This window comes from Mesocricetus auratus, unplaced genomic scaffold (assembly GCF_017639785.1).
Source record: "Mesocricetus auratus isolate SY011 unplaced genomic scaffold, BCM_Maur_2.0 Super-Scaffold_15014, whole genome shotgun sequence".
NCBI lineage: Eukaryota > Metazoa > Chordata > Mammalia > Rodentia > Cricetidae > Mesocricetus > Mesocricetus auratus.
This window is the reverse complement of record NW_024429186.1, coordinates 65,467,627-65,485,713: the sequence shown is the minus strand read 5'-3', so window position 1 is coordinate 65,485,713 and position 18,087 is coordinate 65,467,627. Positions and strand designations below refer to the sequence as shown.

Genomic DNA, 18,087 nt, shown 5'->3' with positions numbered 1-18,087 from the left:
CACTAACTCCACATCTGACAGAGGGCTGATCTCCAAAATTTACAAAGAACTCAAGAAGCAAGTCTCCAAAAACACCAAAGGATCCAATCAAAAAGTAGGGTACAGATCTAAATAGAGAATTTTTAGTAGAGTCATCTAAAATGGCGGAGAGAAAGTGCTCAACATCCTTAGACATCAGGGAATGGAAATCAAACAAGTCTGAGTTACAATCTTAATTCTGTCAGAATAGCTAAAATAAAAAATAGCAATGACAATTTATACTGGAGAGGATGCGGAGAAAGGAGAAAACTCCTCCATTGCTGGTGGGAGTGCCAACTCGTACAGCCACTTTGTAAATCAGCATGGAGATTCCTCAGGAAAATGGAAATGCATCTACCACAAGATGTAGCAATTCCAGCACATTCATACAACAAGGACATATGTTCCACTATGTTCATAGCAGCATTATTTGTAATAGACAGAACCTGGAAGCACCCTAGATGCCCTTCAACTGAAGACTGGATAGAGAAAAGGTGGTACCTTTACACAATGGAGTACTACTCAGTGGATTAAAAACAACGGAATCTTGAAATTTGCAGGCAAATGGATGGCACTAGAAGAAACCATCCTGAGTGAGGTAACCGCCATCACAAAAAGAGAAACATGGTATGTAGTCACTCATATATGAATTTTAGACATGGAGCAGGGGATTGCCAGCCTACAATCCCATCGCCAGAGAGGTTGGGAAACAGGGAAGACCCTATGAGAGATATGCAAGTACATGATATCTCAGAGAAGGGGAATGGGACAGGATCTCCTGAGGAGATTGGGAGCATGGGGGAGGGGAGAGGGAGCTGGGTGAAACATAGGGTTAGAAGAGGAGGGGAAGGGGAACATGGGGAAACAGGAAGGTTGAGTCGGGGGAAAATAGAGGTCACAGGATGAGAGATACCATAAAAGAGACAGCCATTATAGGTTTGAGGAGAGATCTGGCACTAGTGAGATTTTCCAGAGAACTACAAGGATGACACCACCTGGCAATCTAAGCAACAGTGGAGTCTACCTTAAATGCCCTTCCCCAATAATGAGACTGATAACTACCTTATATGCCATTCTAGAGCCTTCATCCATTGGTTGATGGAAGCAGAGACAGACACCCACAGCTAAACATTGAACTGAACTCCTGGAACCCACTTGCAGAGAGGGAGGAGTAATGAGCAAAGGGGTCAATACCCGGCTTGTAAAACCCACAAAAACAGCTTTTGTGAACAAGTAGGAGCTCATGGATCGCAGACTGATATCTGAGAGACCAACATGGGACTTATCCAGATCCCCTAAATTTGTGTGTCAGTGAGGAGGCCTCAGCAATCTATGGGGCCTCAGGTACTAGATCAGTTTTTATCCCTGGCATAGGAATGGACTTGGGGAGCCCATTATACATGGAGGGATGCTCTCTTAGCTTTGACACATGGTGGAGGGCCTAGGCCCTGCCTTGGATTATAAAACTGATTTTGCATATCCCCCATGGAGGCCTGGGGGAGGAGGGGAGGGAGAGGGAGCTGGGATTGACATGTGAAGCAAGCTTGTTTCTAATAAAAAAGAAATGAAATACAAAACTAAAAAATAAACATTACCTAAAAATCTATTAATGGCCTTTATGATAAATAACTGAACGTAGAGTTTTCTTTCTGCAGTAATAGGCTAGAAATTTCATGAACTATTCTGAGGTCCCAGCACACTTCTATAACAAGCTTGCTTCACATTCTGGGCAGAACACTGAGGCTACTCCTGGTGGGTCTTACTTCTACAAGTATCTAAGATATGGACAACCATTCCAGAATTCCCACTTGCTATATAGATAACCCATTCAGTATTTACTTGTGATATAATAATGACTGAATTGTGCAAATCCGGGCTCAATATCTTGACATTTGATAAGCATCTTCATGGAAACAGCACAAAACTTTTACATTTTATTCATCTGGCACTGTACAACACATTTTCTAGCTATTTTAAATTCATCTACTGCTGATTCTTTTTTTTTTGTTTGTTTGTTTTTTTGAGACAGGATTTCTCTGTATGGTTTGGAGGCTGTCCTGGAACTCACTCTGTAGACCAGAATGGCCTCGAACTCACAGAGATCTGCCTGCCTCTGTCTCCCGAGTACTGCTGATTCTTAAAAAAAAAAAGAAAAATTTCAGCCACTTTCTCCACTCAGTAATCTCATCCACGCCTTCCCCTGTTCTTCTCTCTTAGAAAATAACTGGAAAGTCTGTGGCCATGATCCCCTTGGAGAGTTGACAATGAAAATCTTTATTCTAGTCCCCCACTATCCCTGCTGAAACCAAACTATCCCATCGTTAACAAATGGACTATTTAGACTATCTTTGAAAATTCAGTTCAACTCTTTCAGTGGACAATGGCTGACCAGAGTAAAATGCCTCTGTGATATTCAGAGTAACTTGTGTCTCCCAGGGCCTTTTCTGTTTAAGCAGGAGCAGCAGAAAACTGCTGGCTTGAGATGAACAGTCCAAGCATACATTTAACCTTCACTATGAAATTTTCTCATGTAATGCATCATTGCCTATGTTCAGTTGAAAATAGCTCAACAAGTATTTCAGGGACAAGAGCAGTACTGAAGAGACATCCAATCAATGGAGTATACTCTTTGATCAACAATTCCAGGTTACTGGAAGAAGGATGGTGAACTGCTGTGCTTGAGTCTTAGGTATAGTGAACAAACAATTAATGTTGTTGGTCACAGGAATGAGGTAGGAAAAGCCTTTGTCCATTTTGGGTACTGACTACAGAGATGAAATCAAGCAAACACAACAGCATGTAAAACATCTTACAACATGACCTGTTAACTTCCAAAACCTGAAAAGTTTGTGTTAGATGGCACTGGTGACAGGGGTTCTTGATTTCTGCAACTTTCTTGAGGTCTACCTTGTGGCATGTGTGGTGACTAAAAACATTTGCAACACTTGTCATTCATTATCACTCCTTGTTAGCAAAGAAGTAAAAAATATCATGTTTAAGAACTTGTAAAAATGATTTTTAAAAATTTTACTTGTATATCTATTTTACTGTATAATATCAACCAAAACTTCAAGTATCAAATTAGGTCAGTGACACTCTAGCTAGCAAGCCTGCCACTTTCTAGTAGTAAACCATTTGTCGTATTTTAGTATAAAGAAAGATAAATGTGAAAAATCCTGTATCACAGCATTATTTTCTGTTACAACAAACAGCCTTTGGTAGTCTATCATGGAATCTAGAATAATCCGTAAACAATGTACTATTCATAAAATATCATATAAGACTATATACAGCAAATACTACTTTACCGTTTAGAAACAATGATATTTAAAACATTAGATAAGCAAAAGTCTATCTATCACATGATATTTTTTCCAGTAATCAAATTCTGAGATTATATTAATAGACACAGACTCACCACATTTTCCTGGATCTGGCAATTTGAAACTGAAATGCTCACAGAAACATCTCCTGGAAATTCATGTTTAAAAACAAACATAAAGTAGATGAAGTGTAAGAATAGCCAGGGGGAAGTAACCCTTACCGAGTAATTGTCTTTGTCAACAAAAGATTAAAGTGTTCTGTTGAATACTTCCTACCCCTCCCTAATTCCTGCACCTGACTTACGCTGACAAGCATTTGTGGAATGCGACTAATGACTGATGGAAAATTACAGCTTTGTCTTTACCGTATTTGGTGTATATTTGAATTGAGACTTGATTGACATGCTTGTACCACCCCCTGAGATCCTTCCTCTATAAGTTCCAGCGCGCCCCCAAAAATAAAGGCTCTTGATCAGCGAACGTTGTCTTGAGCCTGCTTCCTTTAACCTCTTGAAGTTCACTTTCCAGATCGGATCTGCTCGTGAAGGCCCACCAAATTAGTAGCGACCCTCATCACCTCATCCCCGTGGGTCGGGGATCCCCACCGGGGGTCGCAAATCATCCCAGGGGACTGCTTTTACATTAACCACAGCAACTAGACATTTTTGCAAAAGTTCTATTAGAATATATTACTCCTCTTAAAATTACAAATTCATTGTATACTTGGTTTTCAAAAATGTATTTTTCAGCATAGAACTCAGATTAAAAAAAGACTTGGGTTCCAATTCTGACTTTTCCACACAGCAACTCTTAGCATGAGTTTATAGACAAGATAATTTTCTAGAAATTAGTTGTTTCTGTTAGAACATAGGCACATCGTTAACTGATGGAGTTCTAGGAATTAAAATACAGGGCTCTGATGAAGTGCTTAGCTTATATACTCTTCACATTCAAAATAACCACATGTATCTCTTAACATACTGGCCGAAGAGAAAAATGATGACTATGACATATCAGATATACTAAAACTTCTTCATTGTCTTCTTGGGGAGAGGAAAGGTCTGTGACTGCACCTTCCCTGAGTACATGCCACATCAGATTAAAGCTACTGGACTTACTGTGTAAATTGGTTCCTGATCCCACAGAGGAGCCCTTGGGGATGACAGGCATGAGCGCATGCTGAATGGCCACCTCCCACATTCTGGCCACATCTTCACCTATGCCGCTGGTGAAAACACTGTTGTTTGGTGGGGGGCTTGAAGGATTGACCACATTTTCTCCCACGTAATACACTACATTTGCTGTAGTGATTTCAAAACAGTGGGGATTAGCGCCAATGGGAATTAATGCCGAAGGCTTCGCAGGTTCCAGACATAAAATTTCTGATAAAGGTATTTCCTGCGGAAAACAAAATAGGGTGAATGCAGTTTATCAAAAGCATGTCAACTATTTAAGGAAGGGAATTGCAAACAGATGCAATTTATAGAAAATACTTTATAATATATACATCACACACTCAACTAATAAAATCTAATCTATGTCATGTAAGGAAGGGAATTAAAATTTACAGAAAATATTTTATAATATATATAGCATACATAAACTTTAAGTTTTTATAACAAGAGGGTTTACCATAATTTTCCAGAAATTTCAAAGTGTTTTTATTTGTTTTGTATTAAACAACGGTTATGTGTCAGGTAGAAAGGCAAATTGTACATTTTTAAAATGCATTGGGTGTTCATGGCTTTTTTTTAAAAAATATTTTATTTTCCAGTTTAAATTTAGATAAGAAACGAGGTTGCTTCACAAGTCAGTTCCAGGTCCCTCTCCCATTCCCTCCCCTCCTCCCGTGCCCTCCACCCAGCCCCCCCCCGTTATCCCCTCATTCTCCCAGGGAGGGTGAGGCCCTCCATGGGGGTGTCCATAGTCTGTCATTTCATATAGGGCAGGGCCTAGACCCTTCCCCAAGAGTTCAGGGTGAGAGTGCGCCTCACATTGTTCTATGGGAGTCCAAGGTCCGTGTGTATACTTGGGATGGGTACTGATCTGCTGCCCAAGGCTCAATAGATTCCCTAGGCCTCCTCACTGACACCCAGATTCAGGGGGTCTTGATCAGTCCTCATGGCTGTTTTTTTAAGTGTCAGTCAAACATGCCTTGATTCAATATATGCTAAAATAGTTACATAGGTAAAGTAGTTTTGCTTTTAAGTTATGTGTGCCTGGTTGGATCACTCCAATTTAACCCATCTTTTAAGACAGGGTCTCTCACTAAACTCAGAGCTTACTGATGGGATTCAGAAATCCACCTGTCTCTACATCCCTACATTAGGCTTAAAGACATTTGAACCACACCTGAATTTTTTTTAAATGTGGATGCTGAGGAGTCAGATACTCTGGCTTATGTGATAAGTAGTTTATTCAATGATCCATCTCTCCCAACCCCAAAACTAGTTAATTGTCATGTCGGTATTGAAAAAATTAGGTGCCATGCTGTGCTTCAGGAAGCATGAAGCAATAAGGTAATAATTTTATTTTTTTTCTATTTAAGATGTAATATGGCTTCATTTTGCATCACAGCTGTGTAAGGCAGCACAAAGTTCAAAGGAACTTATCTAGAATCCACATCTGGATCATTTAATGTAGAAAGACAGACGATTGCTGCTGAATAAATGTAGGAAACTGATCCTTATAAGTGTTGGCAGTTGCCAGGCACAGTTCTAGCTGTTAATCTCCAGAGATGTACTAGGTTCCTGAGGATCTGAGAACTCACTCTTCTTCAGCGACTGTGACCATCTACCGTGCTAAGCTACTCCACTTAGGTTCCCCTCCATTTCCTTCTCCATCATCCTGCTCTTCATCATCTCCCCAGACTGAAGTACCCAGCAGGATATTGTGAGATTCACAGATTAAGAGAAGAGTTTAGATCCAGATCTCCACAAAAATTCTGTAGCACAGGTGCACAGTTTCCTCAGAACAAGCCCAGGAAGAGTCACACAGTTGGATGTGTGGATCCCTTCACCCCCAGAAAAAGTCAAGGAGGAGCATGAGCTAGCAACAGGCAAGGAGGAGCATGATCAACACTGAAAGAAGCCAACCTCACCTTGTAGTACCGGCTTCCTGTGTCATTTTGGAAGAGTGTGATGCACTTGCTGTCCAGTCTCCAGTAATGTCTTTTCCTCTGAAACAGAAGTCACAAAACTTTAAAAGTAAATGTGCTTTATAAAAAACAAGTGCATTTTCCCAGAGGTAACATGGATCCGACCGTGAAAAGTGTAAGAACACTAGAACAACAAGACTCACAGTTGGACTCTAGACTATTTATTGAATATATTGTGGCAGGTTTTTGTAACTACCTTAGAGGCAGTGAATGGTAATAGAGATGCCTGGTACTTCATATGTATACAATGAGCAGCATTTTTTGAACATTTATTTGCTTAATGAGCCAAAGGAGATTTTGTAGTTTACATAAAATAGTTTATAATAAAAATAGCAGGTAGGGTTTTATGTGCAAATCGTTTAGAACATGACAGATCCCGAGGATTCAGATAGGTATCTTCACTTCTGATAGAACTCTGGATGTTATGTTACTAAACAAATTTCATTTGATGGAAGGTTTGAACTCATGGTTCCAAACTAAGAAAGGCAGATGGCACAGCACATTCTTCAGCTGACTTCTGAGCTCATGACTGTGACTTAGTGACAGTCTTTCCTCTCTCGGCACCGTGCCTAGATTGACCTGTGTACACTTGCATCTTTTCAGAACCAAAGAGTTAACATGATTTTTGGTGTGTTTCACAACCATCCATAGACCAGAGACACAATAGGTACACTTTAAATATTCTTTCCCACAAGATCGTTTAAGTTATAAATGATCAATGAAGGCACATGTACCTCTTTGTCTAAGGACACGGTGGATGTGCTATTGATGGGGAGAGATGAGGAAAGTGTAATGAAAGGCTCTCACCAAATATCAACTAGTTAAGCTCTGAACCATGGCTCAAGGATGCCATTTTCTCCCGCATACACAAATTTATTGCTCAGCTATTAGGATCCTACATATAACAAGAGAAACAGACTACAGAGCTATCACACACCTGAGTGGCTTAATTTTATTTATTTATTTATTTTATTTTATTTTCCAGTTTAAATTTAGATAAGAAACAAGGTTGCTTCACAAGTCAGTTCCAGGTCCCTCTCCCTTTCCCTCCCCGAGTGGCTTAATTTTTAAACAAATAATTTAGGTCTTGAGAATATATAAGAGTCACCAGTATTCATTCTCATTCTCTCTCTCTCTCTCTCTCTCTCTCTCTCTCTCTCTCTCTCTCTCTCTCTCTCTCTCTCTCTCTCTCTCTCTCTCTCTCTCTCTCTCCCTCCCTCCCTCCCTCCCCTCCCCTGAAATGTAGTTTCTTTTAAACTCTAGATTACAGAAGGGGATATAGAAAACCCACTTTCATGACTGTCCTAGAAAATCAGGTAGACATTCCAGGTGTCTGCAGTTTTTTTTCTTTGCTGTAATTACTTTGCACGGTTTTATTATAACTCCATTACTTATTCCCCTACATCACACATCCAGATAGAATGTGCTCCTGTGACCCCGTGCCTCTGCTGTGAGGTCCACTCCCAAGAAGTCACACCCCACAGTCCTCTGAGGCAGCAGTGTCACAGGGAGAGCCCCTGTCTCCTTACCAGTGTGTCCTTGCTGGTGTAATGGACCATCCACCCTTCCTTCATCACTGTGCTGCTTCTCCTCTTCGTGTGCTTGACAGACTGCACCACCCGCATGAGGGGGATGTTGTTGCTCGTCGAAGGGCTTGAAACATCAAAATATGTTAGCAGAGAAACATTTTCACATTCAGATCTTCGTTTTGTGAACAAAAGCTCATTTCAACTATTTCAAAGCAGAAGCCAAAGAATCCACATCTCATTTTCAGTAAAATGTACTGTCAGGGGGTGATGGTTCAGAAAGCGAGTTCCTAGGAAAAGTGACAGGTACTTCAGATGTTCACTTTACAACACCCTAGGCAGAGGAAGAAGCACTGGATTTCCCCACTCATCTGGATGGTGTTCACGTTTTAGGAAAACAGCAGAGTTTACTGTCAGTGTTTTGAAGCCACAGTATTCAAAATCACAGAGGAAAGTTTATTATATGTAACAGGCATGATAATAATAATTTATAGATTATGTGCTATGGTACCTTGTATTGTAGTATTTCTGCATGAACTGTGCCTGAGTGATTTCTTAAAAAACACTTTCCCATTTGAGTTGCCTTTTACGCAGCTAGTATTCATGGGATTATTGTCATCCTTCACTTTTTTTTAACTGACTCTGACTCTTTGGGGATTTTTTATCTCCCTCTTCCTCCTTCCCTCTATTTCCCTCAAATTCTCCGGCACAGCAGAAATGTATGCTCTTCAAAGTGAAGTCAGCTCATAAGACTAATACTTTTCATGACTAAAAGAATGCTTATTATTCCAGTAAATGGAAGACAAGCAATATATTTTTGCACAGTCATGGTTAATTTCAATGTGTTAATGAATTTGGTACTGGTAAAATGGATAGAAAGGTGTCAATATGGTTTGTAATGTCAATCAAGTGGGAAACCTTTCCTGTAAGGGGCCTAGGTGGTGAGGGTCTTGGTTTTTTGCAGAATTCACTACTTAACCATTGTAGCACGGAGGCAGCCACAGACAGCGTAAACAACGATGGTTGATACAGACAGCATGAAAGGGCAGGGTTGCAATAAGAGTCAATAACAAAGCAGGCAGCAGTTCCTTTTGACCTGGTTGCCATGCTGAACTGACTACTAATATGAAAATTGAAGATCACCCAGGGATAAAATAATAAATGTAGATAATAGGTAGAAAATTACACATATTTCTGAAATAAAATGAAGAACAATGAGGTACACACACAGAACTTGATATTCATAATAGGGGTCAATTTTAAAGTAATTTCTGCTGAGGTTGCCCCCTGATTATTGCATTTCCACACAGTGATCTCTGAGGTAGAATTAACTATTAACTTAATAGTGACCACAGCAAATATGTGTATTCCTCACATACAAAGCAAATAGGTCAACAGATGAATAATGCCAGGACTGATGCAAGCTTTTTTCTGGGCAGCTAGACCTCCTAGACCAAAGGCTTTCCTCCATAGTCGACAGCTTTACATACGGAAGTCAGGCACACCTTAAGCTTCTTTTATACACCCAAGTATCTAAAAGCCTTCAGGAGTAAAACCGCTTGCATCCTACTGGGCTCTGACCTGATGGTCCTGTTGGAGTCCTCCTGGTCTGCGTCTGGATCCTGCATTTCTGCACCGTCACCCTGGCCCTCTGCCATAGCCATCTCGGCATCCTGGACCATGGCCTCATCCATGTCATCCATGAGTCCGCTGTTCCGCTCACTGTCATTGTCATCGCTTCCTTCTTCCATAACAATATCAGATTCTGCTCCAGGGCTAAGCAAATCTATAAAATTGTTTGGGCCCAAGAAGGTAAGTCTGAGATCTTGGGGTCAGTGCTTAAATGCAAGGGAATCCTAACAGATCCATTACAAGCTGCCGCCCCCCCCAAGATGAATCCTATGAAAAATTTATCTTTTCATTTCCTTTTTTACCTTTATTCATAGTATGTGAATATATGAGACAGTAAACATAACTTCACAGCTTGATGCTTGTTTCCCAGATCTCCAAGGCAAAAAAGTAAATAATAAATAAAAGTAAAATGAAGAAATTCTTTAAAATGAAGCCTAGGAGTATGGGAGGCCATGTCCAGGCATAAGCAACCAGGAAACTGATAATATTTCATAAGACAGGCCTCCAGTGGAAAAAAATCATGTGGGGATGGGGTTCATATGAAAATAGGGTCACCTATAACTACTATTGCAGTTAGTTTCTTAAATCATGTATTCCAATATATTAAACTGGTCACATAAACTATAACTTTTAGATACCTAAAGTATTTGTTATTTGAATATTAAATCCTGTCCATGTGCAAGTGATGGCAATGGTAAAATTTTAATCATGTCACCAATGCAAATCATTCATTTTAAAAAAGGAAAACAGATCAGAGACTCTGACTCTCCATCTCTTGGAAATTCCCAATTTACCACATCTCTGTGACTACATGGGAAAATGCAATCTATAGGTCATCCTCATGACACACTTCTCCATTTCCCCTGGGTTCTATTTATCAAGTCCAATCGAAATTTCCTGGGATCAAAAAGAGTCAATATCACAAGCGTCATAAAGTGGGAAATTCACCAAACTTTCGATTTTGCCAGTTAATTTTGGACTCATATGCTGGAAATCTGTATGCATAAGTATGTTTTTCTAGAGAGTGCCCTACACCCCCGTAGCTTTTCCCCCCTTCTAGGTCTATTTCGTCGAGAGTAAAAGCAGTCGTATATTCTTTAGCTTTTCATAGCACAAATATGTTTATATTTCTGAGCTTCTATAACCAGAGGATCTGGAAGTTTGTTGGTGTGAAAATTAAACAGAAATAGTTCATGATTGGGAAAGGGGTGCCTGGAATCCTAAGTCACAGAGAAACAGTGACAACCCTAAGTACACTACCAAGGTGATTGAGTTAATTCGTGTTCTCAACGAAATATTTGTGAATATAGGAAGACAAAGACTTTCTGGCAGCTAAGGTCTTCTTCCTATTGGGATTGAGGCTCACACTCATCAGCAGACTAGAAGCAGTAGTCTGCAAAGGTTAGACATTGGTAGCTGTTTGCTTCTAGTTCAGTCTTAGTCTTGACCTTCACCAGTGGCTGGGTGAAGCTTTGAGGAAGCAAGGCAGAAAAAAATGAGAGGGAGTGCTGTTTGTAGGTATTCCAACATGGTCTGTATTTCTGAACAAACTAGATTTAGGGACTGAAATAAGGGTAGGCAAGAAATGACAGGCATGCAAGTTTTCAATATGAACTGTGTACTGCATGAAGATGTATCATCATCATCATCATTATTATTACTATATCAAAACCTAATGATCTGGGATGGAAGTTTCCATTCCAGAGAGGAACCTGAGCCATTATTTATTTGTGGCTGAATTACAAATATCTCAACTGAAAATTGAAATAGAAAAAAACCCCAATAAATCAGAAATACTACCCTCTGCGCTTGGCATGCAACACAGAACATGGACACCAATCTGTCCCCTACCTCCATTGATGGTCACTTCACCCAAGCAGTTGTTTGGTACTTTTGGTGCACAGCGTTTGTGACAGTTGAATCTGCAATCTAATCATGATGATTTCAAATCAGACCAAAAAAAAAAAAAAAGAACAAAAACAGAAACTCATCAGATAGAGAAAGTGTGACACAAAATACAGTAACTTCAAAGGATAGTTGATTCTTTTAAGGGTTCATGGCGTCTGGCAGCCAGCACCTTGTGCCCGGGGGACCCTCACCTTTGCACTGCAGGCCCTGCCGGAAGAGGCCCTTGAGGAGTTTTTTGCAGAACTGGCACACTGTGGGCCGAGTGTAGGAGTGGATGACAAAGGTGTGCGGCACCTTCACCTTAGACATCAAAATCTTGTCAAGCTGAATTGGCCGTCCGATGTACGATTGCGAATTTGACCTCTTCTCACGACCAATAAATGACTCTGATGGTGACTTTTGCTATGTTTCGAGAAATCAGAAAGGGCGTTAACGTGTCAGGGACATATACTTGATTTAACTGCTTCATTTTGTTTTGCTCCTGAATTCATTGATATGAGGTAATCTAAAATTAGATTTCTGTTAACTAATGTCTTTTATTCCCATTTATCTCCTACTTGAGTTTCTCTGTATAATCTAAAAGGGAGAGACTGGAGACCAAGATATATGAACTTGATTTCTAGGCCTTTTAAATCATTTCTTTTTTTTAACTTCAAAATATTATTTAATTACTTTTAACACAGAAATACAAAACTGAAAGAAAACAAGGAATGTTCCTTCATCCCAATCCTGTCTTCTCACAGGAATTTTCTAGATCACCATATGCACATGGATATAAGTGTGACCAGCTCAGAAAGGCAGAGATAGAAATTCAGTCTCCACACAGTATTTGCTCTGAAAGATGCCTACAGTTTCTTTGGGTTCCCTTGAGGGAAAAAATTAATGTGATTTTAAATAATTTCCCAATTATATAAAATGGCAAAGGGTTAAAGTTAGGTAATCCTTCTTATAATTAAGAAATATAGCAACTAATGAGCTATAGAAGGCACATAAATATTGGTATTTGGGACAATAATAATACCACTGTGCTTTACTACCTATCATTTGGGGACTACTTAATAAACCTAGTATGCAGATTATGAAAGTGCATTACCTAAAACGAACTATTACTTAAATAACCTTGAACAATTTCATGAACATGTATTTGGGAATATTAGAATAAATTTATTTAGAACAAAAGATGAATAGAACTACTGCTTAGTAACCATTGCAATTCTGTACCGAGTTAAACTCCTACTCTACGTGAATAATATTTGGTACCTGACAGTTCTAGTTATGAGCAGTTTATGCCCCTAAACTCATATACTATAAATAATTCTTTTATATTGAATGATAAACAAAGAGTGAAGCCTAAATATTGTCCTTACTTGCTGTGAAAACCCTGTCTTTTTATGTTACCTGGCTAATTTCAAAATTGGAACAACTAGTGACAAGTTATTAAACCCCACTTGCATAAACTCTCTGTGCATTTTAGTCTCCTGCTAACAAAATCTAATGCTCAGCGGGGGATGAATCTTCAGACGCACCAGCTACAGCAAAATGAAATGTGACATGAGGTTTCTGCTCAGAATATGATGTTCACAGTTTACACTCATACTTAGAATTCAGTGATGGAAAAATAAATACTTCCTGATGGCCTGAAAAGGGTATATCCTTCTGATGCAGACCCAGGATCCCAGTAGCTCTTCCAGGTGGCCCCTTCCAGTCTTTCCTTGTAGTCCATATCTACCTCTGCTTACCTGACCTAAGTGAACAACAGCCCTTTGCTAGGAATACTACATCTACCACACTTGAGAAATCTAACAGCCACCTTACTTGGTTAGGACTCAGAGTGGGCACCATCAACAAAGAACAGAAGGCCCACCCAATAAAGACAAGACATCACACCAGAAAAATAAAACAAATCCAAACATCATAGCTCCAGACCTCAGATCCTAGTACCAACACACACACACACACATACACACACACACACACACACACACACACACACACACACACACACACACACACACACAAACAACCAGGACGATGATCTTCCTCAAGAACCCACCAACCCTACTAGTTAAGGCCTGAGGAAAACCATTATCTGAAGCACAAGACAAAGATATCAAAATAGTAATTATGAATATGTCCAAGGACCTTAAAAAGGAAATGAATGAAGAAGGCTGTGAAAACATAGTTGAAATGAAATAATGGATACAATTCAAGGCATAAAAGTAGAAAACACAAACTCAAATAAAACTAGAAATGAAAAATTCTTTTTTTTTTTTTTTGGTTTTTCGAGACAGCTCTGTATTGTTTTGGAGGCTGTCCTGAAACTCGCTCTGTAGACCAGGCTGGCCTCGAACTCACAGAGATCCGCCTGCCTTTGCCTCCCGAGTGCTGGGACTAAAGGCGTGCGCCACCACCGCCCGGCGAAATGAAAAATTCTTGATGTCAAACTAAAACCTCAGTGATCACTCTCACCAAAAGAAAGAATTTTATGTCTTGAAGACAAGGTAGAAGAAATAATAGCTCAGTAATATAAAAAATTCATAGGCACAAAACATGCAAAAAATTTGGGGCAATATGAAAAGAACAAACCTATGGATAATAGGGATACAGAAGAAACACAAATCAAACACACTGAAAATAATTTTAACAAAACCATAGGAGAAAATTTCTCCAAGTTAAGAAAAGAAACCCCCACCAAGGTACAATAGATACACACAAATAGGATGAAAAAAGAAGATATGCACAATACAGAATAACCAAAATACTAAATATACATAACAAACAAAGAATATTAAAAGCTGAAAGGGAAAAAGACAAAGTCACATATATATACAGGCTTATTAGAAGAATATTTGGCTTTTCAGTAGAGACTGTGAAACCCAGAAAGGTCCTAGAGAAATAGATTACGACCTCTAAGATACCGTAGATGCCAGCTAGCAAGAAAAACAGAAATGAAGTGCCAGGCTTTGTTGACTCCCCATGGGAGCACTTATTCTTTGGGAGGAGTAGATGGATGCAGGGTGGGTTTGTGGGAAGCTGGGGGAGGGAGGGGGAAGGGTGGGAGTTAGAACTCTGGTTGGAATGTAAAGAGAAATTTTAAAATTTATTAAGCAATTACTGTCCAGTAATCTAGGTCTACAGAAAGCACTAGAAGGAAAACTTTATTCTTAAGGGTAGGCTAACTACACTATGAGGACACAAGGACTAAATAATACAAGAACAGTTAGCCAAGAGAGGGCAGGGGTTACCCACACAGCAATAACGAAATAACAGGAATTAACAAACACTTGTCATTAATAACTCTCAATACAAATGTTCTTAATCCCATCAATAAAAAGACATAGACTAACAGATTGAATTATAAAACAGGATCCATTTCTCTACTGCATTCAAGAAAAGCACCTTACCATAAAAATATGGTAAAAAGTTGGAGCAACAACTGGACCCAAGAAGTAAGCAGGTATAAGAATTTTAATACCTGGCCAAAAATTAAAAATTCAAAAAAAGATTCCAAGCATAACTTATCAGAAGAGATAGGAAAAGGCACTAGATACTCACTAGAAAGAAAACATATGAAGAGGACATTACATTTCAAAGCATTTATGCACCAAACGAAAGATTACCCAAGTTCATAAAGAAGACTACTACTGTTAAAATGATATTGACACTCACACAGTATTGGTGGGTGGGCTCCCATCCAATCCTCACCAATAGACACGGGAAGCAGACAATGGCAAAACTTAGAAAAGATGGTGTTAAATGTCATAAATCAAATGTACCTAATAGACATCTGCAAAAACACTAAAGAATATAATTTCTTCACAGCAGCTCAAGGAACTTTGTCCAAAACTGACCACATATTAGGACACAAGGCAAGCCTTAATATATATTTGATGAGAGGCAGGCGGATCTCTGTGAATTCGAGGCTGGGCCGGACCGACAGCCTCCAAAACATTACAGAGAAACCCTGTCTCGTAAAATCAAATATATATATATATATATTTGATGAAATATGTTATATAATATATGTGTATGAAATATACTAATATATTATGTGTTTTGTATATATGAAAATAATACCCTGTGCCTATCTGATCACAACAGATTAATGCTGAACTACTGATTGAAAAATTGGGTCAAAACAGTAATCCAGAAGTAAACGAAAAGCATTTTGAAATCGAATACAAATGAAAACGTAACATACGAAAGCCTATATGACAAAATAAAAACAGTTCTAAGAGACACGTCTATAAAACTAAGTGCCTATAATAGAAGAAAATGAGAAAGCTCATATTAGTAACTGAACAACACATCTGGAATTCCTAGAAAACAAGACGAATCATTCCCCAAAGAGTAGACAGGAAAAAATAATCAAGCTCAGTATTGAAATCAATGAAATATAAACAAGCAAGCAAAAATACAAGGAATCAATGAAAGAGAAACGTTGGCTTTGAGAAAACCAACAAGGTTGACAAACCATTAGCCAAATTAACCAAAAGAAGGAGGGAGAAAATCTAAATAAATAAAATTAGAAGTAAAAAGGGGGATAATATAATGGGCTGAGGAAATCCAAAGAATCTTAAAGACATAATTTAAACATCTATATTCTACTAAAATGGAAAACCTGAAAGTAAATCTCTTGATATATACAAATTAAAGAGTGTAAGATTTATTACCACTAATGAAATAAAGACAGTCAGTAAAAAGCTCCCAACCTGCATGGGGGTGGTGGTGGTGAGAAGAACAAGAAGAAATGGGATGGTCAAGATGGGGGAAGGACAGCCAGGGAGAGCAAGGAAAGAGGTAACTCGATAGAGGGAGTCATTATGGGGCTATGGAGAAACTTGGCACTAGGGATATTCCCAGGAATACACAAGGATGACCTCAGCTAAGAACCTAAGCATCAGTGGAGAGGGTGTCTGAACTGGCCTTCCCATGTAATCAGATTGATGACTACCTGTATTAACATCATAGAACATTCATTCACCAACTGATGGAAGCAGATTCAGAGGTCCACAGCTAAGTACTCGGTCAAGCTCCCATACTCCAGTTGAAGAGAGGGAGGAGCAATAATATAAGCAAAGGTGTAAAAACCAGTTGAGGAATAGCCACAGAAACAGCTGATCTGAGCCACTAGGAGTTCACTGACTCTGGACTGACAGCGGGGGAACCTGTATAGGATCAAACTAGGTCCTCTGAATGTGGGTGACAGTAGTATGGCTTGGGCAGTCTGTGGGGCCACTGACAGTGGGATCAGGACTTAACCCTAGTGCTTGAACAGGCTTTTCAGAGCTCATTCACTATGGAGGGATACCTTGCTCAGCCTAAATAGTGGGGGAGGGGTTGATACTGTCTCAAAGTAAGGTGCCAGAGCTCATTGACTCCCCATGGGAAACTTTACCCACTCTGATGTGAATGGGAGGGTAGGGTGGGGGAAAGGAAAGGGTAGCAGAAGGAGGGGAAGGAGTGATAATATAAAATGAGACAATATTGCTTTCAAAATAAAAAAATGATAACAAAAACTCCTAAACTTTAATCCAAGCACTCAGGAGGTAGAGACAGGTGGATCTCTATGAGTCTGAGGCCAGCCTGGTGTACAAAGGGAGTTGTAGGACAATCAGGACTGTTGTTACACAGAGAAACCCTGTATCAAAACACAAACAAAACAAACACCCAAATCATAAATGAGTAAATAAGCAAATAAAAAAACAGCACAGGACCAGATGGATCCAACTCAAAGGGTGTTATCAAAATACATTGTACAAAAAATTAAAATAAAAATCAAAAATAAAACTATAAATGTTAATCACTCTGAAAAAAAATACCCAGATGTTGTGGGATCTAATAGAGATAGGCTAATGGCTTATGACACAAGAATCACAAGTTCATTAAACCAATGCACTTAATACTATCGAAGAATAAGTAATTGCACAGGATTTGTTTCAGTGTGTTTCATGACTGTAGTCACTGGGCTAGTTCCAAGACTGCAGTACAATGAAAGGCACATTTTTTTCCACAGCTGAAAAGTTTAAGAACAGAGTAAAAGATACTGAGTTGATGACCTACATCCTTAGTAGACTGATAAATATTCACAAATGTTAAAAATTCTAAAACAACATTCTGGCCAAGTCACACTATCCTCAGTTTAAGATATGTTAGTCTGAGTTATGTTAAACATAAGATTATCTCTAGAGCACAGGGCAACCTCACATGAAAGATCAAGAGGGAACCTAGCAAAGGGGTATTCTCATCTAAACCACAATTTTCTCCTCACAAACTGCAAAACTTGAATTATTCCTGAAGTCATCTAACTTACTACTTTCAAATCAGATTCCCTTAAGAAATTAGAAGAAAATATTATAAATTTAGGGGAAAGAGACTGGTCATCACTCTACACATAAGCAGGCAATGATGTGCCACACGACACCACAGAGCAGGAACTGACAAGCCACGGAAGTAACAGTCAGAAACTGATTTCAATTGCTATAACAAAGTGAGCATGGAAAAGATAGTGACTCTGAAAAGT

At 39.1% G+C, this 18,087-nt stretch overlaps 1 protein-coding gene across 1 annotated transcript in view; it reads right to left on the bottom strand.

Annotated features, from left to right (window-relative positions):
* Positions 1-18,087, bottom strand: part of Prkd1 (protein kinase D1) — a 303,252-nt gene that overhangs the window by 45,340 nt on the left and 239,825 nt on the right. The window contains 7 exon segments of the mRNA XM_005076271.4: positions 3,437-3,489; positions 4,460-4,739; positions 6,442-6,519; positions 8,028-8,151; positions 9,606-9,810; positions 11,508-11,585; positions 11,756-11,966. Coding sequence (XP_005076328.1) covers positions 3,437-3,489; positions 4,460-4,739; positions 6,442-6,519; positions 8,028-8,151; positions 9,606-9,810; positions 11,508-11,585; positions 11,756-11,966 — 1,029 coding nt within the window.